Here is a 22,124-nt window from a genome sequence, read left to right as displayed (position 1 = left end):
TTAACTGAGTTTGGCTTAAAGGACAAAATGTGTATGATTTGAAAACATAAAGTACAAAACTCGTCAATTTTGAACATGAAGGACAACGCCTGAAAATGGGTATAAAGATAAAGGACAATCCTTGAAATTCACTCTAAAAAAACATGAGTGGGATTATGTGGGATTAGAGATGGGTCAAGATACCTAGTGAAGGGGAGGAACAGACAGAGATGGAGCATTTAAAAACACGACTGAGTGTCAGATGTAGTTAGAAAGAAGAACCAAGACTGGGTTTCATAGTTAAATCGGTAAGACGGGAATTGACGGACCGTTTCTATTTAAATATGGCAAGTAGTACATTTATTTGGAACATGATTGCGACACAAAAGGCGAATTTATGTGTTTGGAGAGTTGTAGCTTGTCGCATCCCAACAGCAAAAGCATGGAATCAAGGGGGATACACATACAAAATAACAGATGCACATCATGTGAGCACGATGTCGAGTCAGCGGATCATGTCCTTCCAAATTGTAAAGTTATGGTGGAAGTTTGGCAGCAGTTGATATTATGGATGAATGTTCCTGCGGGTCGGTCACATTTTACAGTCGAAGATATGTTGCAGAACATCAATGGGTTGAATATTGCGAAGAACGGGAAGAGGATAATACATGTGGTCTTCATTTTGGCTATGTGGAATATTTGGAAAGCGAAAACGGGAAAAGATTTGAAGGTGTAAATGTAAGCAAGCGCAAACTCGTGGAGGAGATTAAAGAGATGGCTTCCGATTGCATGGCAACCAATCTAAGTTCTAAGAAATATCTTGGCAGGATTGGCGTACTTGTAATATACAAGTGTAATAGAAAATGTGAAGTGGAGGTTTTTTTGGTGTAATGTGATGTAAATTGTAATCAGGCTGATAGCAACTTGATATGGGTCTTTCATGGTATAAAAGTTAGTGGGCAAAAGATCAAATACAAATAATCTTAACATACTAAATATACAAATTGAAGGAAAACCCAAAAAGACAAGGTGGTATTTTTGTAATTACCACCAACTATCAAAGTTACAACCAAAAATACCTAAAAAAACACAAATTTTTTTTTTAACATTTTTTATTAAAAAATCGCTACATTTCGTTAGCAAAAAAAAAAAAAAAAAAAAAAAAAAAAAAAATTTTTTTTTTTGCTGCTACTAAAAGTAGCGATTTTTTAATAAAAAATGTTAAAAAATAAAATAAAATAATTTGTGTGTTTTTTTTATTTTTTTAGATTTTTTTAGGTTTTTTGGGGGGTTTAGTTTTTAGCATTTTAGCTTGGGGGGGGGGGGGTTAGGTTTTCTTAGGTTTTTTTTTTGGGGGGGGGGGGTTAGGTTTTTTTGGGGGGGGGGGGGGTGGGTTAGGTTTTTTTTAGGTTTTTGGGGGTGGGTTAGGTTTTTTTTTAGGTTTTTGGGGGGTGGGGGGGGTTAGGTTTTTTTAGGTTTTTGGGGGGTGGGGGAGGGTAGGTTTTTTTTAGGTTTTTGGGGGGTGGGGGGGGGGGGTTTAGGTTTTTTTTGGGGGTGGGGGGAGTGGTTAGGTTTTTTAGGTATATTTGTAGAGTAACTTTGATAGTTATTGATAATTACAAAAATGCCACCTTGTCTTTTTGAGTTTTCCTTCAATTTGTATGTTTAGTATGTTAAGATTATTTGTACAAGAACTTTACCCAAAGTTAGTGTTATCTTTCAAAAATATATATAAACAAAACTATACACGTATTTGGATGGCAATTAAACTAGTTCGATAGTTGGTGTATATAATAAATATATTAGTGAGAAAATAGAGATAACCAGTGGCCTTATTATACATTGTCTCTCGTAGGTAACTCCGTAACTCGTCTTTGATTTCTTAATTCTCTTTGTTATGTGTATTAAAGTTTAAATTAACACATCACAAACAATGTGTGAGACATAATTATCTATAGCCATTCATTGGTTGTGTAAAATGTGACATAAAGTTCTCTTTTCTCATGAGGAAAAAAAAAATAATGCACAAAAATGACTGAGAAAAAGAGGGAAATACAATATACATTCGTTAATTGTATCTAGCCTAGTTTTGGCTACCTGCCATCTAGTATCGTCATGTAAGAATAAATAAATAACATATTTATTTATATATGGCCATTATAATCATTCACATTATATGGATCAAAATATATAACAATCCATTAAATAATTAGTTGGTAATTGTTGATGGGCCTTATTACCATTATTAACTAATTAGGGTTTCCTCCTGGGTGCTTATATAAGGAGACTTATGTGGAGGTTAAGGGGTTACTCAGTTACACAATCAGACACCCTATTAGCCATAACATCATAATGTTCGACCTCCCTCTCCTACAGCCGATACCCTTTTCGGTTTTCTTAGTCACCATCATTAGATTGCACCCTAAGGAGGAACCAGACCAAACTGACAACTATGTCAAACACTATTGCTGCATCTACATCTGGATTCTCTACTGGCCTGTACTGATGCAATCAAAGGTATGTTTTCATGTTTTCCTTCATGTATAAACAGAACTGAACCAACATGTGGTATCAGAGCATATGTTGATTAGTCAGTTCTGTTCTTGTATCCATAATTCTGGGATTGAAACTTGGAAAACGGAATTTTTTGAAACCTTATGAACATAACAGCCGATTTCGAGTCATGGAGATCGACTCGAGATCTCTGTTTTCGGGAAAAGATTAATTATTTGTTCACCGAATTAACTGGATTATGTTTTTTTAACCGAAATCTATTTAGAAAAACTAATAAAATTCAGGTTTCGGGTTCCAGAATTTATGTTTTATGTTTTAGGGTTCATCATGTTCTTGAGAAAATTCGAAGTATTCTGTTATGTTTTGGAATGATTTAGGATTAATGGGTGTTTTTTCCATGTTTGATCTAATTTTATCTTTTAATTTTTATTCGAAACTGTTATTAGATAAACAGTTATTATTTTCGAAATATGTTGATAAAATTAGATCACTTTAAAACAGGAAATAATATCCCATAATCCCTTAATTTCGAATTTTCGGTTATGATATCACAATTAACAGCTGTGACAGGAAGTTTCGAGATCATCAGGTTGCGACTCGAGACCGTAGTTGCGACTCGCAACCATAACGTCATTACTCGAGACCGTAGTTGCGACTCGCAACCATAACGTCATTACTCGAGACCGTAGTTGCGACTCGCAACCATAACGTCATTACTCGAGACCGTAGTTGCGACTCGCAACCATAACGTCATTACTCGAGACCGTAGTTGCGACTCGCAACCATAACGTCATTACTCGAGACCGTAGTTGCGACTCGCAACCATAACGTCATTACTCGAGACCATAAGGTTGCGACTCGAGACCGTGGTTGCGACTCGATACCTCATCATGACTCGAGATCTCATAAGATATAGTAGTCGAGACCATGGTTCCGACTCGTGACAACAAGGTTGCGACTCGAGACCTCATAACTGACTCGAGATCTCATAACTCAGTCGAAACCTGACTCGAAACCTCATTATTTTAGGCTGTTTAATGTGAACTAAGATTTAGCTCGGGGCTCCGCCCCGAACCCCGTGCGGGGGCACGCTGTCCCCCTGCACCCCCCGGCAAACTCACCGCGGAGTTCGATCCGCGCTAACGAGTGATTTGCTATTAAATGATTGGTTTTTGTAATTATTTAGTTAATTAATGAGGATCAAATAATGTTTTACAAAACCAAAATGGCTTAACTTGAATGAGTTTTTGATATATCATTTCTGGCCAAAGCTGACTTGATACATCTACTTATCGTTCAAGTATTACGAAAGCTATGTTAAGTATGCATCATAAGCATGAATGTTTTAATATCTGGCCAAAGTTGATTTAATTCATTCATAGATGGCATACTTAACAAGTGCATAACTAAAGTGATTGTCTCAATTTCTGGCCAAAGCTGATTTGTTACAACCACTTTGCACATATGCTTAAATGATTACACTTCTGGCCAAAGCTGTTTTGTCTTCGTTTAAGTAGAATTTTAAGTAGTCTATTATTTTGATGTTAGTAATAGACATATCACAACATCTTCACATAATGATCCTTATATTAATGATCCTCAATTAATTTTTGTGATCATTTTGTCTGTCTTATTCTTAGTACCCATAATTTTTTCTCACTATAATTTTTCTTCTATAAATCTATATCTTATCCACTCTAATTCCTAAATCTAATATGTTTTGCTTAAAGTTTCTATAATAATTAGCTCTTAAAATTAAATCCTTGATTATTTCTTAAGACACGATAATTCTATTGCTCTCTTCTGATAAAGCACTACATAAGAAAAGTAGAGCATGATGATTAGGATAAATCGAATATGATGTCTCTTATGATAATCAAGAATAAATGCTATCACTAAAAGGTTATTCCAGATTAAGTCTTTCCTAAGACTAATCTATAATTGTGGAATAATCACAAGAACTCCTAAGGTGCATGTCTTCATTTAACTAATTATAAATTTTAAGCTAAGTGGTATATGTGAATACACAACAATGTACAATACCATGACCCATAAAGTTAAGGGTTTACGCATGGAAATAAGTACATTTTCCAGTACATTACATACTAAGTTTTCATTTGTACAATTTGATGCATTATAAATCAGCTATAACGAGTATGTTGATAAGCAACATATGTACATAGAAATAAATGTTTGAAACTGGAAAATAAGATGTTATTCACCTTACAACCACTAAAACCTTAAGAGAGGATTGTTCTAAGGTCCATAGACAAATTACAAGTGCTAATCCCAACGTTAAGGTTCTTCAAGGGAAAATCTCACTGCATAATTATGTCATTAGACTAGACATAAGCAACGAGACTATCCATTATTCTAAAGAACAGTTGGGCAAATTAATTAGATAGTCACTTACTAATGATATTTAAGTCTGATAATTTTAATATTCCAATTAACACATGATTAGTTGACTCTAGTTCCATACGTTTCCTTACCAGAACTCGACAAATAACTAACATGAGAGTTAGTGACAAAACTAACTGTTAAGGCTATAAGAACCATAATAAGCAGTCTTTTAACAAAGCTTTTCGATACGTTACATATTCTGAAGATTAATCAGAATATAGTATCATAATTAAGAAATGTTATGAAGATTGTGAGGTTTGCATAGTCAACATAAAGTCACACTTATCTCAAACTCTCCTCTTATTTGTTCTAAATATCTGGATAGAAACATTACTAAGATGAAACTAGATGATACCTTACTTTTTCACACCTTTTGTCATCATGCTAATGAGAATTTGACAACAGGTAAATGAGACTTATAAATTTCATCCATTATAACCAAAATTCATGAGAAATCATAACATGGTTAATGAGGATGATTTTTTCATCTAATCTCATTTTAAGTGATTTTAAACCATGACGTTAAAGCCCTAAAATATGACTTGGCTTAAGGAATAAGCATGGGTCCATCATAAGTCATTCATTGACATTCGTGGAACTTATTCCAAATGGAATATTCAGACATAATTCATTTATCATTGAACAGACTATCAACTTGTATCTAAACTTTTGTCGCATATGGCACACGATCTTAGAAGAAATCTATTCATATATATACTTAATAAGATTTCTATTAGATATATCCCTAAAGTTTCTTATGATATCTGGACATTAAAGAAATCAAATAAAGTCTAACGTATATGTGATAGGTTCCTACGTCACGTAGCTCATTGAAACTTCTCTTGTAGCATTCTAGAGATATTAAAGATCAGTGGGAGCATTAAGTGTCTTAATAATAACTTGCAATAGTTGCAAGAGGTGGGGGAGTGAATCTTTTAAATTTACACCTCTTGTACAAGACATCGCTCCATCACGACACTGTTCTATCAAACCTTATCTCCTTAAATCTAATGTTACTCTTACAAAAGTTTCATTGTTGCCTAATTGTGGGCGCACTTAGATTTCTTACCTAAACTAACATAATCCTCAACAAGAGAAACTACAACGACTAACGTCATTAACTTGTTTCTCTATTAGAATTTGTTGGTCGTTACACATTGACCCTACGCATGCTGAGTTCCTAAAGATTTCTAAGCTCGGTGGGAGCAGTCAAAGTCCTTATCATGATTTGCAAGGAATACAAGAGGCGGGGGGAAGAGTGTCATTAAATTTCACTCCGAATTTAACTCCGATTACACCTCTTGTATACCATACTGCACCAACTCTTACAAACTTAGAATGAAAAATGATAGCAACCTAACCAAGAGCTAATCCATAAAACTGAAACTTCTAATGAACCCAATAATCAACTCAGGAGGTCATCTAGGTTTAAAAGCCTACTAACTTTGATGATTACATAACCTCCCTAATTGAAGTTGAAATGGATTTTGGAAAAGTTTACTGATCCTATCTCTTCAAATTAAGCCATTAGTGTCAATCAATCCTCTGAATGAAATAAAACTGTTTTCTAGTAAAACTGATTTTATGTGTTCGTGTAACATTTGGGATTTGATTGAATTACCTAAGAGTGTTCATAACTAAATCAAATCCTAATATAAGCGTTAAGACACAAAGAGGCATGATTGGTTGTCAAAGGTTGTACTCAGGAAGAGATAAATTATTAAAGAATCTTTATTACATATCTAACAAAAGATTTCTTTAAGGATCATCACTGTTCTAGTAGCTTATAATAGTTTAAAGCTACATTAGATGAACATTAAAACGATTTTCCCTAACAAATGGCTGACACATTTGCATGTTCATTAGATAACAACCTAAAGTTTCAAACTGAAGGTTAAAGAACACTTTATTTATAAGCCAATAATATCCATGTATGGGTTAATGCAAACATTATAATGTGATGAAAAGCTAACGTAATTATTTTCATCAAGAATCAAGTGGATTAGTGAACCTACCTCAAAATGAGTGGGAGCAACTAAGATAAACTTGTCTATATAGATGACATTCTTTTGACAAGTATATGTTACATAAGTCAAAGCATTGTTAACACAAAGTTTGATATAATAGATCTCAGAGATGTCTCTTATGTAATAGATATCATAACGTACCGAGATAGACCCAATGGGACATTCGTTTCGTTCCATAAGTTTAACATTAAATGGGTCCTTACATATGTAACAATCAATATTGCTCTCCTTTAAGAGGATAATAGGATAAATGATATTATTTATTTACGCTTCATTAATTGGAAGCCTTATGTAAGTTTAAGTCTATACTCGTTTAGATATTACTCACATTGCAACACACTAGATATGTCTAGATTAATGTGTAGCATCTAATGGAGTATTAAAATATCTTTAAAAGAAACGAGAGACTACAATTTAAAGAAGAAGTGAGAATTAAAACCGGTTTATTACTCTAACTTTGAGATATTCAAAGATGATAAAATGTAATTTCGGGTATATCTTTATGTCAGCAGACAAAACCTATTTCATGGAGGAGTCATAATGCACTGATATTAACAACCTAAGTTATAAAGACATAATATAGTCACTAAATGTTGTTGGAAATTTATCAGTGGACTCATAAGTTTATTAACTCCATATAATTAATGTTTTGAAGAATTAGTGTGATAAAGTCAGCTACCATAACTCCTTGAACAGTAACAGTTCAAGAGGTGCTGCATTAAGTTTCGATACGCAATTAATTATTCGTTTATGAACGAATTGAGGAAACTAAGTTTTGTATCGAATACATTCATGATATGCTTAAGGATCCTATAACTAAAGGGCTATTACCCATAAGTCTTATTAAGAGAGCTCATAGACAGGTATTAATTAATAGTCGTGCGCAATTGCATATCGTATTATGAATGACTAAGTATTAGTTAATTTTCCTCATCAGTTTGATTTTGTATGTCTCTAAGAATATGTCAAGCTAGCATAATGGCATATAGACAAATATAGTTACAAATCAAACAAAGGGCTTACGCGTATTTTGATCATAATGATTAGGTTTTAAATTAAGGCTATAGTATGATTAATGGGGGTCCTGAGTCGCATAATGATTCAACGGCTGTATTTTTCTGCTATAGTACTTGTTTAAGGCTAAAATGAGTGTTAACTCCTGATCAGGCTTATCTAACACTCATAGTAAATGATTACTCGGCCAAGTGGGAGAATGTAAGAATAAATAAATAACATATTTATTTATATATGGCCATTATAATCATTCACATTATATGGATCAAAATATATAACAATCCATTAAATAATTAGTTGGTAATTGTTGATGGGCCTTATTACCATTATTAACTAATTAGGGTTTCCTCCTGGGTGCTTATATAAGGAGACTTATGTGGAGGTTAAGGGGTTACTCAGTTACACAATCAGACACCCTATTAGCCATAACATCATAATGTTCGACCTCCCTCTCCTACAGCCGATACCCTTTTCGGTTTTCTTAGTCACCATCATTAGATTGCACCCTAAGGAGGAACCAGACCAAACTGACAACTATGTCAAACACTATTGCTGCATCTACATCTGGATTCTCTACTGGCCTGTACTGATGCAATCAAAGGTATGTTTTCATGTTTTCCTTCATGTATAAACAGAACTGAACCAACACGTCACGGTTAGTTCGTTCATGGTTAGAGATTCATCTTGTTTGCTCGACGATCCTTTTTCAGAATCTCTTTTTCCAAGACCGAATCCAGGATATTTTGGTTGTGGCAAATTTATAACGTCACTGCTCAACATTAACAACACTTTTGACATATTTGGTCTATCTTCTGCGTGTTCTTGAACACATAATAATCCAATTTGTATACATCTCAATACTTCATCTTGTGAAAATTCAACCCCTATTGATTCATCTACTAGTTCTAAAGCATTGCCTTCTTTCCATAGGTTCCATATCTGAAAAATTATGTTTCTTTAGTAAATAACACACTAAACTAAAAGAATAGGGACCCAAAATCCAATATATAGTGTTTGTACTTACATGCCCAATGAGGTTAAGTTGGTTACTTGCATAGTAGAATCCTCTATTCTTTTTACCACTCACTATCTCTAGCACCAAAACCCCAAAACTAAAAACATCTGATTTTATTGAGAAAAGACCGTCCATTGCATATTCTGGTGACATATAACCGCTGGAGATAAAAATACAAACTACATATAAATAAAATGTATTGGTTTCAAGAACTCGAGTGATGGTATAAAGGAATGATACTTACTGTGTTCCAACTACTTTCTTTGTTTCCGCTTCGGTTTGATCTCCCCCAAAGATCCGCGCCATGCCAAAATCAGATATTTTTGGGTTCATTTCTTTATCTAGTAATATATTACTTGCTTTAAGATCCCGATGAATGATTCTAAACCTTGAATCTTGATGAAGGTAAAGAAGCCCTCGCGCAATCCCGGATATGATGTCGAATCGCTTTTGCCAATCAAGTTGGTGGCTTTTCTCTTTATCTACAACGAGTTCAAGAAGCATGTCAAATTTCACCTATGAATCAAGCCCTTTAATCAAATTGTTGAGCTATGGGGTGTGGGCCGGATCAGGCTCAATGGGCCAAACCTACCAAAGATCTGCCCAAACAATAAGCCCAATCCAACCTACGCCTTCATTATCATTATCAAATTATTAGAAAAGGAAAAAAAACAAATCTCATAAAAAACTCACCGAAAAGAAAGGTATTGAGACTTTTGTGTTCCATGTATTCATAAACCAACAACTTTTCTTCAACCTCAATACAACAACCTAGTAGTCTAACGAGGTTTCGATGTTGAAGTTTCGCGATCAATCGAACCTCGTTTTTAAGTTCTTCAACTCCTTGGCCCGATGTTCTCGAAAGCCTTTTTACGGCTACAACTTGGCCTTCCATTAAAATACCCTGATTTCATCAAAACATTCAACGAAAATGTCACGTGTGTTTTCTTGACATAATGACACACAAATGGTGACATATAACACATGCTATTTAATATTTGTACAAGGTACTAGAGTGAATACTAGTGTATTTGTGAACTAAGTGAACAAATCTTGGTCATTGATTTATATCATCAAATCGTAAAATATACTAGTGTATTTTCATCATCAAATCCTAGCCATTGACTTACACTTACACTTGTATTGATAATCAAAGGCTAAGATTAATTCACACGGTATCAAGAGTATTGATAATCAAAGGCTAAGATTAGTTTACACAGTATCAAGAGTATTGTTCACAAATGAACATAACCCTTGTACAGTATATATAAGTATTTTACCTTGTAAACACACCCAAACCCGCCTTGCCCGAGCTTATTTGTATTTGAGAAGTTGTCTGTGGCTATAACCAAGGTCGTAAAATCAAACGTGGGCAACTCTAGGTCATCAGTTGTCGTTTCACCCGAATAATCTCTTTTACTCGCCGCAATAACCCCCTCGTTTATCACAAAATCGTGGCTTCTTTCGTCTGGACCTATATCAAGAACATATGATCATCATGATCTTTCAATGTCTATTTTGACTTCAGAATTCAAACTTGCATATTTTTATATTCAAAATTTACATCAATATATGAATTTTGTTTGCTAAAAATAATTATGGTGGTGTGAAGTGTCCACAAATGTGATTATGAATGACTTTTTTGGATTTACTTTGATTATACTTGCTACCTTTTTAATTGTAAGCAAAGATGTTTGACTCTTGAAAGTCAAAATATACCTTTTCTGTCTATGTTGGATTTTTTGGACCGTTGCATTTTCTTCCTCCATAGGTAAAAGATTACCAATAGGATTATTACAACTGCAAGAACACTTATTGTAATGGAGATAATTTTTACAACATTGTTGCCGGAGCCATTTCCAGAAGTTCCAATTGTAGGTGATTGGTCTGCAATGAATTCAAGAAACAAAAATTGATATCAAAAGATTTTAAGTTATGTTTTTTTAATACAATAAAAAATATTAAAGTGTTACTATTAAATTACGATATTAATAGTTAAATCAATTTTTTTAACGACCAATAAAAGCCCAATCATCCGGGTAAACTCAAGGACAACAGGCCACTCACACCCACAAACAAAAACGGCATTGGTGACCCGTTCCGTCACCGTTCCAAAGGAAAATCACAGTTCGAATGCCTACTATGGTAAAATTTCTGGCTCAACCAAAGCATTTTTGCTATAGGTGAGACTTGAACTCATGATCTCTGCATTGAAAGGTCATGAACTCATGAAGCTCCCAATGCACATACTAAAAATTAAATTAATAATCAAGTGTGTATTTTGCTAACACTATGGGTAAATTTAGAAAGGAAGTTACCATCATTTTCAAATTTGTAACCTATAAAGTTTGAAATTTACATGCTAACCACACACTTCTTCAATTATTGTCATAAAAAATTTATGAAAGGTAGTCGAGAGAATGGAGCCCCAATGTAAATTGGGATTATTTGAACGGTCAAAGTAGAGGACCCCACGATTTTAACATTTAAAAAAAATATATATTCAATATTTAGGGCAAATTTGCTAGGTTGAAAATGAATACAACTAGTTTTTTTACTATAGCCGCGTTGCACGAACGTTTTTTGTTGTTTAGTCTGTGTTTACATGTGTTTTGAAATCACTACGAGCGCGTTACGCACGGAAACCGCTGACAAGAATAAAAAGAAAATATAGAAAAAAACACTAAAAGATAACCAAAAGAAAATCAACTAAAAAAGTTATATGGTAATAATGTTATTCGTATGAAACCTGTGTCAGAGATTAGCAAATGATACTGAGTACCGGTACCGAATTTCCTGAATCGAAAAATCTTAAGTACCAATTCGGTACGACTTTTGGCATTCCTAGTACCGGTTCGCTACCGTTTTTTACCTTCATATACAGGTACCGTAATTGGTATTTTCGGTACCAATACCGATTCGGTATTGGTTGACACCGAGCTCATCCATATCCCTTAAACTAAAAAAGAAATCATTAAAAGTTGAAGAAAATAAAAAAAAAGTTGTACTATACCGTTGCTGTTCATACGACACCCGTGATCAGAGATAAGCAAATGGTACCGGGTAGCAGTACCGAATTTTCCGAACTAAAAGATTTTCAAAATCAATGCGATACCGACTTTTGGTGTTTTCTGTACCAGGCTGGTGTCGGTTTTTACCTTTATATACCGATAACTATACTTGTATTTTCGATATCAGTACCGGTTGACAAAAGCTTATCTAACTTAAAAAGTAATAAAAAAAGATAATAAAACTATTAAATCATATATATTATTATAAATTTTACTGTTAAAAGCATTGTGTTATTAATATATAGAAGAATTGAAATAAGAATTCTAAGGGATCAAATATTTAATTAGAGAAAGAAAGAAATTGTAATGAGATAGAAAATTTCTCAGGATTATTTTCAAACAATAAATGAACAATGTTGTTGGCATCGCGGTCAGGCAAACCACCACCACCCTCATCCACTCTGCCACTATCTCCTCTCCCACAGATGTTACAATTGTCGTCACCACCAAGACAACACCACCCCTGCCTCTACCACTACTATCAAATTCTATCTACTTTAACAAATTTACAAACCAAACATGATTATTTTGTTGATAAAATGTATCGCAGATTAAAATTCCCTTTACGAATGTTGTTTTTTTAAATTTAAATTATTTTAATGTATTCTGGCTTTTTTTAATTATTTTATAAAACAAACACCTATTCTAGGTTATGAGGAAAAAATTAAATATATAGTCGGTGAGACGTATGTAAGATGTTTAAAGGAAGATAAGAAGAAGACATGGGGTGTTAGATATGTTGAAGATGTGATTAGTCTGACTAATAATTGTGATAACCATTTTTGTAACTTCGTAAACAAAAAGTTCAATTTTGTTTTCTAAATTTTGTGTCAATATGGTAATATATGAAGAAGTAATGGATTACTAGGTAAAAGAAATTGAACATTAACTAATCACAACTAGTGAGGTGAATAATTAGGCATACCAAAGATTGAGTCATACTACCCTTTGCTTTGAAGTTCCTAGATTTAAAATATGAAAACAAAAAAGGTAAAGATTTTATCATTTGATTTAAAGTAAAAGTAGAAAAAATGGTCAAAATGTAATCAAGATGAAAGTTATAAGGTGATTAGAAACTTTAAGAATTTAGACAAAGACACAAAGTAATAAAGGTTAAAGTTGGAACTAAATGGACCGAAAATGCAACTTTCCACATTAACATGTCGGCAAGGGTCATTAAGACAATTTCACATGTAAAATTAGTAGTCCAAAATTAGCCACGAAACTATGTTAGTCATATAAATATTTATAATTTACCGGAAAAACAAAAATTCCGGTGACTATTTGTTTAAATGATTAGTTACAACGAAAATGCAACTGCCCACGACCTGGTGACTATTTTTACCGGAAAAACAAAAATTCCGGTTGGACCGACCTATATTACGTTAGAATTCCAATATAGAACTAGTATGGTTTATTTATTTATTTTGTTTTATGTGATGATTAGAAGAAAATATAGATGTGTAAGGGTTTAATCTTTTTATATTTTTTTGATTTTTTTGTTGTTATAGACTTGTAGTTAAATGATTTTGTTGTTTTATTTATAGCTTTGTTTGTTTAAATGATTAGTTACAAGTAATCAACATTTAATATTAGGGCTTGAATGTTTAAAAATATAATTGAAAGTTATGGGCTATGGTTGAACATGATTGTTTATTTTGTTTAAGTGTTTAGTGTTGTTTTATGAACTTGTGGAGCAAATTATATGTGTTAGAACAATGAGTAAGAATGTAATGAACTTATGGCGTGTTTAGTATCTTTAGATGATATTTTGGATATATTTCAAAAAAAAAAAAACCTGTAGGGCACAATTTTAAATACGTTTATAATTTGTAATGACGTTTGACGGTTTTTTGATGATTTATAAATTTTAGTTTGATGTTCTTTTGTCTTACATGATCCGATCCGACCCGCTATGAACCGATATTTTTATACAGCTAGGAGCCTAAAATCTTTGAAAATATTCCGCACCCCTAGGAAAAAATTCCTAGGTCCGCTACTGTTTATAAATATTATAGTAAGTTTTATAAATAAGATAGTTATGTAACTATATAATCGTTACCGTTTTTTTTTTTCTTTTGTTCTTATTTTATCTTTAAAACATGACGTACAAATGCAAATGTTTAAACAATTTCTTATTTAAATTTAGTTTTGTAATGAACACACTTCTGGCTTTTATGTTAAAGAAAAAAAATATGTTTACATGATTAAATCCTTAACTTATCAAAAAACTAAGAAGAAAAAATGTTATTTTAAAATGATTAGATATCTAAACTCTATAATAATAGTGTTTATGAAGTTTTGAAAACATGAATATTTATTAAACAATAATGTATACTTTTTATACATAGGAATTAAGTAAAAAAAACTCATATTTGAAACAATTACTCATCCTTATAGTAAACTCCTTGCAAACCCTATTATTTTTCACATGGAAAAGAATAAAAAGCAGTATGAATATATCTACAATAGATAACGGTTGTATGTTCGTAATTTGAAACAAATCAAACAATCATTTTCATCATTTTGAAATAAAAATATCTCGTCACCAAATTTGAATTTGGGGAAAGGATTTTTCAACCCAAGTCGCATCATTTTCATGTCATTTAAAATTCAACTTTAGTTTTAAGATTTGATGAAAAATAATAATCCAAACTTATTGAGCGATAATTAGACCATGCGTAGTGGTATAGGTGAATAATGCCCTCACTCTTGAGCGTTTTCCGCCATGTGGCAGTACAGTCAGCAAGGGGCATTATTGGGCGTTTTTCTAAAATGGATGTAGTGGGAATGTGGACATTATGTTAAAAGTGAAAATTAAATAAAAATAAAAATTCCAACCAAAAAAGCTATTGGCCAAAAAAAGGAAGCTGTGATTGGCCAAAAAATTGTCCCAAAAGCGTGATTTAAAACACGCCAAAACAAAAACAAAAAAAAAAAAAAAAAAAAAGAAAAGAAAAGGCCAAACACGCCAAGGGGTGGTTGGTCGGCGTGATTAGGCGAGATTGGGCACAAAAAACGCCCATTGAACAGCCACTACGGGTGGTCTTATGGACGAGTTAAGAAATGTATGTGTCAATTTGAAAACAAGACAACGGATTTGTTTTGTTAAAACTCCACCAAAAACTAATACATGTATAAAAGTCTGTCTGGGCTTAACTAATTTAGAAATGATAGATGTTGATATTGTATTTCTGATTAATAAAAAAAAGTATTATTTATTTTCTCTTTTAAAAAAATAATATTTATCTTCTATTTTTATAATATATATAACATAAAAGTATATATTATTTTTATGCAGTTATCATATTAGACGCGACCCTTCTGTTACTCAGTCTAGTTTCATGCTAGTCGGGTTTTTAACTCAATCAAAAAAAAAAAAAAAAAAACATCACTAGTGCTCTAGTGGTGACTATGAGCATTTAAGTTCCACCTATGGTGGGTCCCGGGTGAGTTTTTCCCTTCAGGTCTCAAGTTCGAGTCTGGGTGATAGGGGTTTCTCATTGAGTGATTTGAATTGAGGATCTATTATGCGAGCAGGCTCTCTAGCAGGGACTCGGTTAAGACAATGTATGCTAGACCTCCCGACGCGAATAATTCACACCTTAAAAAAAGTGTAAAAAAAAGTTATATACGTACCCGAATCAGAAGCTGCAGCTCTCACAAAAAGATCTTGACCACCTTCAGTATCAGCATACTGTCGCATATCCAAAAGATCCACAGCCCAAATCACACAACCCGACCCGTTTTCACTAATATTCGTATTAGCATAAGCAACACAAGAACAATTTCTTTTGCAAATCTCACCACACTCACTCAAACTCAACGTTTGATCAACAAATGCTTTTGAACCCTCCGGCAATTTCATGTTCTTCATTAGCCGAAATCCGTCCGACCCGCAATCCATCTCGGAGCTCCGAACACACCCGTCTGACCCGTCTCGTAGATCCCACGCTTGTTGGTTTTTCGGGCGGAACCCCTTCATACATTTACATAAGGGCGAGGTGTTTGCATCACAAACGCCCCACGGCCCACATTTCCGGTACTCATCGCACTGGTCACGTGGGGCGAACCAGTATGGGTTCCATGTTTTTGATGACTCGATCCACGTGAACCTTCGCAGAGTACCGGATGAAGTCATAATTAACCGCGAATAATCTGACTTATTCGCCATTTCATACGAATAAAACACCTCATTATAGTTATTTTCAAACTCGAACTTGATTACGCTCACGCCTTTCATCTCCGGTACACCGCTAAACCGTTTCCCGTTCCACGGCCCACTCCGGTACACCGGTTTCACCCCGGCCGATAAAAAAATCTCCGGGAACCCGTCCACGTTCATTTTAAACGTGTAACTACCCGAACCCGGATCCATACCCGACTTCCACGACCGCAAAAACCGATTCACACCCGTTTTTCGGTCCCACCCGAGCCTCATTCCGGGTAACAAAGTATCCGTTGGATTCTTAAAACTTTCCCATATATAACTCTCCGGTCTCTCATCACCCTCCGGTCGAAGCACGAAATTACCCGAATCAAGAAGCTGAGCAACCGTGTTCACAGCCCGAACCGAATAATTCGAATCATTCGACATCCAGACCGCGGTTTCCGGTTGGTTAAAAAGTATTATGTTGCCATTTCCGCCAATTGTTAACTTCCCAGAAGATGAGTTAACCGGGTTATCTCTGTTAGCCACCCATACATATGTTTTGGGCTCAATTTGTTTGTACCATATTCCTATATACCAATTATTATTATTGTTGTCTAAACTAAAGAACCCGAGTTCGAACACTTGTTGATTGGAGACTAGAGTTTGATTAAGGGTAATTGGTGTTGTGGATGTGATGGTATCTAGAGAGAGAGTAGGGAGTAAGAGAGAGAAAATGAAGATGATGGTGGTGTGAAACTGAAACTGAAACTGAAAATGGTGTTTTTGCATTTTTTGAATTGTGAGAGAGAATGATGATACATCAATTTTTGTTAAGTTGTGTGTATTTGGGTATTGTAGAAAAGATAATGAAGTGTTTGCTAGCTGACCTTATAGTTGTTGGTAGGTAATAATAGATTATTATTGTCAAGGTTGGCTTTTTTGATAGATCTTTAAAGTTTATAGGTGAGAAAAGGACATAGAATATTAAACAACTAACCTAGTTAAACACACTTTTGGATATAAAAATGCACCGTTAAATCTAGATTTTGTATACTTTTTAATTTTTATGTATAAAACCTGGGTTTTCGGTTTTAATAAGTTGGCATGTAACTTGCTACGACGGTACGTCTAAGACAATCGTAGGTATAGCGTCTGTACCTTTAGTAGAATATTTGTCGTACATTGTAACTTGTAAGCTTAGCGTAATGTTATAATTGGTTCTGACACACATATTTAAAGCGGTGTCTTAAAGGCATACAATGGTGTAATTAAACCATTAAAACATTGTGAGAAACATAACATTCCAATGTTACCATTGTTCAGTAATTTGTTTTTACCAGTAAGTTTATAATGGTGCGATAAACATATACAACGTTGGATCCAAACCTTCAAAACTGATAACTTATATATTGCAAAGTTATTACTTTTTTCCAGTGTTGTAATTGATTTTGACGCACAAATCAGTGGTTCGTCAACGTGTACAATTGATGCATCCAATTTTATGGGTTTTAGGCACTGTTGTAATTTGTGTTGTTGCACAGTGTTTTTGTTACGGGGTGTGGGTAGGGGTGCAAACGAGCCGAGCCGAGCCCGAGCTCGAACAGGCTCGAGCTCGACCTCGTTTAACATATGAAAGCTCGAGCTCGAGCTCGGCTCGATTCGAGCTTTATTTCTTAAGCTCGAGCTCGGCTCGAAGGTAATTTTTCAAGCTCGAGCTCGGCTCGGGCTCGACTCGTTTAGTATTTATTAATTAATTTATATTAATTAAAATTATTATTTATATTAACTATAATATTTTTTTATATTTATATAAATGTTAATTATTATTTTTATAAATATATGTTTAATATATTAATAAAAAATATATAAACAGAAAGCTCGTTTAGGCTCGCGAGCCGGCTCGAGCTCGATAAGCGAAGCTCGGGCTCGGGCTCGTTTACTAAACGAGCTTGTTTTTTAGGCTCGGGCTCGAGCTCGAGCTCGTTTAAGCTCGGCTCGTTCGAGCTTTTTTTCGAGCCGAGCTCGAGTAGCTCGCGAGTAGCTCGGCTCGTTTGCACCCCTATGTGTGGGTTACTAAGGGGGTACCACTTCTTAGGGTTAACTTATTGTTGAAAAAAACTGTTTTGTTAAAACAATTTATACAATTTGCCTCTATGATACAAATTCTAAAAATTTGGTTGCAATCATGTTTAATGGGCAAATTCAAAATCAATTTTGTCAAATTCAGTATCTTGATTTTTTAGTTTTGAGTTTTTGACACTAAAAAAATAAGGGATATTTGATATAACTAATCTCAACTTTCATCAATTAACTAATAGTGCTCCTAACTTTCTAATTGTATCACACTACTCCCAACTTTCAACTTATGTTCCTCCCCCCTCTCAAATAAAATGAACCCTAACCCAGTTAGTTTTTTTAGTTTTTGCTGATGTGGAACTTTTATGTGACGTGGCCTTTTTTGCTGACGTGGCATCTGACATGACACTTATTTAGTGATGTGGCAGCCGACATGACAGCTGGCGTGGCATTTTTTGATGACATGGCATCTGACGTCAACTAACTGGGTTAAGGTTCAATTAGTTTGGGAGTGCCACAGGAAAATAAGTTGAAAGTCGGGAGTGATGTAATACAAATCGAAAGTTAGGAATGCTATCGGTCAATTGATATGAAAGTTGAGGTTTTTTTAATCCAATATCCCAAGTGAATGGCTCTATGTATTATAATTCTGTAAAGACTATCAAAAGTTTGATATGATAATTCATACTACTTTACGTGACATTGTGATCTCAGTATATATAAGATGAGTTTGGTTTGTTTACGCGATTCAAATTTCCAAAGTACATATTTGGTCTGTATTTTCTAGTGTAATCGTTGCGTAGGGCATAGGCGGTGTAGCTATCAATGGAGCGAAGGTGGTCGAGAGCGTTTAGCGACAATAGGGAATATGGAAGAGGTAGTGGTGCTCGACCATGAGAGTAATATTACAACAAACATGGTGTGTTTACTTCTATCACACTAATTTTAAGAAAGTTTGTAAAAATTTTAGTATTTGAACATAAAATAGACATGTAATGCTAACATAATAACATAATAATAACACTTTGTTATAGTAATAATGTTATTAATCTACTAAACATGTTTTGTAGCTTGAATACAAAACCGTGTGTTTTGATAGTAAATGATACTTAAATGACATTGATTTTGGTATTGAGTAATCTACATCAAGTTTCTAAGTGGATCCAACAACATGAGTGGTTCAAGATGGGTTCATTCACTCTTGTTTATTATTTTCTTTAAACAGTCACTGAATACTATACACCTCCGGTCACCCGGGCAAACCCATTGGCGAAAGGCCACCCACACCCTACGAACACATACAACATTGGTAAATAGGCTCACCCACCATTCCAGAGGAAACCCACTGCCCGAAACCCTACTGAGGTAAAACTCATGGCCACCTGGAAAGTATTGCACCAAGCGGGACTCCAACCCATGACCTCCAGTCCTCCACATTGGAAGGCCATGGGGTGTCTCCTCCCAAACTAATTGATCTAGGACTAGTTGGCTTTTTTTTTGTATGTATTCTTTTGTTATTTTTAAGCAGCTAGCGGAATATTATAAAAAAACGAAGGGATCACTCTAGCAAGAGGCTAGAGGACCCAAACAGTACAACAAAGACACTACATTAAGTGACAACATCATCAATATCAAAATAACACGCCAATGAGCTTTTACTCAACTGGCATTGGAGGGGAAGTGAAAATATGGACTGAATGCCACAGGTCTGAAGTTTGAATCCGATCCCAACTGAGTTTTGCCACAGGGAGCTTGGACTATCCGGCGATGTCTGTGATCGCATGCGTATGTCGTTACCTTTTACCATTAGGTTACCCCAGGTAGCTAGGTTTTTATTCATTGGCCGTTCAAAAAATATCAAAATAACACCATTTGGTCCGCGAAATTAAGATCTATTCATGAACCAAAGAAAGGCCAAATCTTTAATGTCATGCAGTCTAGTGGCTAAGAAAACATGTTAGAACCTTCAGTCTCGTGCTAATGCAGCTGCAAAGAAGTTTCATGGCAGCTTGTACCATCAATGTAATTTAAAGACTAGTAAATGAGCTGCGTTGACTTGTTCACTTTTTTCGTCTCCATATTTGACTTCTCTAAATGAATTTTTTTCCTTAGTCCTAAACCTGCCCGAAATGGCTCGTCTGGACCACACCAGTACACCAACTTGGTAGAGACTTATAACACATTGATTATTGGAATTGTTACATTTTGATGACTATGTAAACATTTGTCACGATGGAAATATGAAGTTCGACGTATTAAATGTAAATAGACAACTTAGCGAGACCAAACGGGTAACAAAACAAAAGATAAAGATTGCAGGTGTCGGGAGTACTAAACGCTTCATATGTCTGTAAACGTGTGACAACTTTGTTGAACGTGAAGTGTTTTTCATGTACCCGGACTATACTATACTTGGAGTATCGACAAAGTCCAAATGAGTGAATAAAATTACAACAAACATGGTGTCTTTTAGCTCATGATTCTATATATCACACTAACTTTAGAGAGTTTATTGTCAAAATTGTAATATTTTCTTCAAATAATATATAAAAAAACATGTAATGCTAACAATATTAATATAAGAAAAGTTATATAATTGTACTATATTGAAACAATATATATAGACACTACACATGTTTTGTAGCTAGGTTGGATATAACCCATGTTCGTAATTTGGTAGTAAATTAATGATCGGATTGAATGACAACTATTAATGAAAGTTATATGTCTAGTCGTATACATGTGAAACATTGATTTACATTACGTTTCCAAGTGGACCCAACAACATGTTACATGTGTGGTTCAAAATGGGTTCATTGAGTCCGGTGGCTAAGAAAACATGTCTAACCTTCGGTCTCGTGATACTGCAGCTGCAAAGAAGCTTCCATGGCAGCTTGCTTGTACCATAAATTTCCTTTAAATTAATTAAGACTAGTATACAACTAGCTTCGTTGACTGACTTGTTTACTTCTTTCTACTCCATATTTGTCTTTGCTATACAAGTCTTTTTCAAAGTCGTAAACAGGTCCAGAATCACTGCCTAGCGTCTTCTGGACCACACCGGTACGTAGACTTGGTAATCATGATGATGAATACTTGTTCGTGGTTGGAAAGAAGAAAAAACAAAGCGGGTGTTAGATTTTGATCGATGAGTCGTAAGTGTTTTGTAATGACTGGAATATTAAGATGTGTTGTATGAGAAAAGACAAGTTGGTGATATCAAAAGGGGTAAATCAGCCGAGTGACAAGCACAAGATATAAGATTGCTGATTTCGGGAGTGTAAAAATGTGTGTGTGAATTGTTATGTTTTGAATGTGAAGTATGTTTCAAGGGTAAATAATGATCAGTGAAATGTCAATGTATATACTATATAACTAAATACTTCTACTCTAATCAGTGGCGGACCTAGGAATTTTTCCATGGGGGTGCGGAACATTTTTAAAAATTTTAGGCCCCCTAAATATATGAGTAAAAAAATCGGTTCGTATCGGGTCGGGTCATGTAAAACAAACGAACATCAAACTAAATTTATATAATAATAAAAAACATGTAAACTTTGTTACAAACATAATTAAAACGTCGACGCCCTACGGGTTTTCATTTTTTGAAATCTATCCAAAATATCATTTAAAACTAAATTTTTAAACAATTCTTTCTCTATATAACATAAGTCCATCGCTCCATAACATAATGTTTCAATTTTAATTTTCAACTATTCAAGCCTAGAAATCATAACGTTAGTTGTAATCACCCTAAAAATATATAAACAACATAATCACCCTAAAAATCATCTAAAAAACCATAAACAACGTCAAAACACACAAAATTTCAAACCTATTTAACAACTTTATTACCTTTTTTCTCCTATAAT

At 34.3% G+C, this 22,124-nt stretch overlaps 1 protein-coding gene across 2 annotated transcripts; it reads right to left on the bottom strand.

The window, feature by feature from the left end:
• Positions 1 to 1,920: 1,920 nt before the first annotated feature.
• LOC110911868 (receptor-like serine/threonine-protein kinase SD1-8) lies at positions 1,921 to 17,108 on the bottom strand. 2 transcript variants are annotated; one of them, XM_022156518.2, is made up of 8 exons: positions 15,663 to 17,108; positions 10,672 to 10,839; positions 10,233 to 10,426; positions 9,646 to 9,856; positions 9,197 to 9,434; positions 8,962 to 9,112; positions 8,586 to 8,876; positions 1,921 to 2,090 (listed from the first exon to the last, which is right to left on the bottom strand). In XM_022156518.2, exons 1-8 carry the CDS (start codon positions 16,963 to 16,965, stop codon positions 2,073 to 2,075), a joined length of 2,574 nt encoding a protein of 857 aa, XP_022012210.1. In that variant the 5' UTR covers positions 16,966 to 17,108; the 3' UTR covers positions 1,921 to 2,072. The 2 variants fall into 2 exon arrangements, with proteins under 2 accessions (XP_022012210.1, XP_035839789.1); XM_035983896.1 differs by lacking the exon at positions 1,921 to 2,090 and having other exon boundaries at positions 8,514 to 8,876.
• Between the last annotated feature and the right edge of the window lie 5,016 nt (positions 17,109 to 22,124).

The sequence above is a fragment of the Helianthus annuus genome, chromosome 15, assembly GCF_002127325.2.
Source record: "Helianthus annuus cultivar XRQ/B chromosome 15, HanXRQr2.0-SUNRISE, whole genome shotgun sequence".
Lineage (NCBI taxonomy): Eukaryota > Viridiplantae > Streptophyta > Magnoliopsida > Asterales > Asteraceae > Helianthus > Helianthus annuus.
This window is presented reverse-complemented; position numbering and strand designations above follow the sequence as displayed.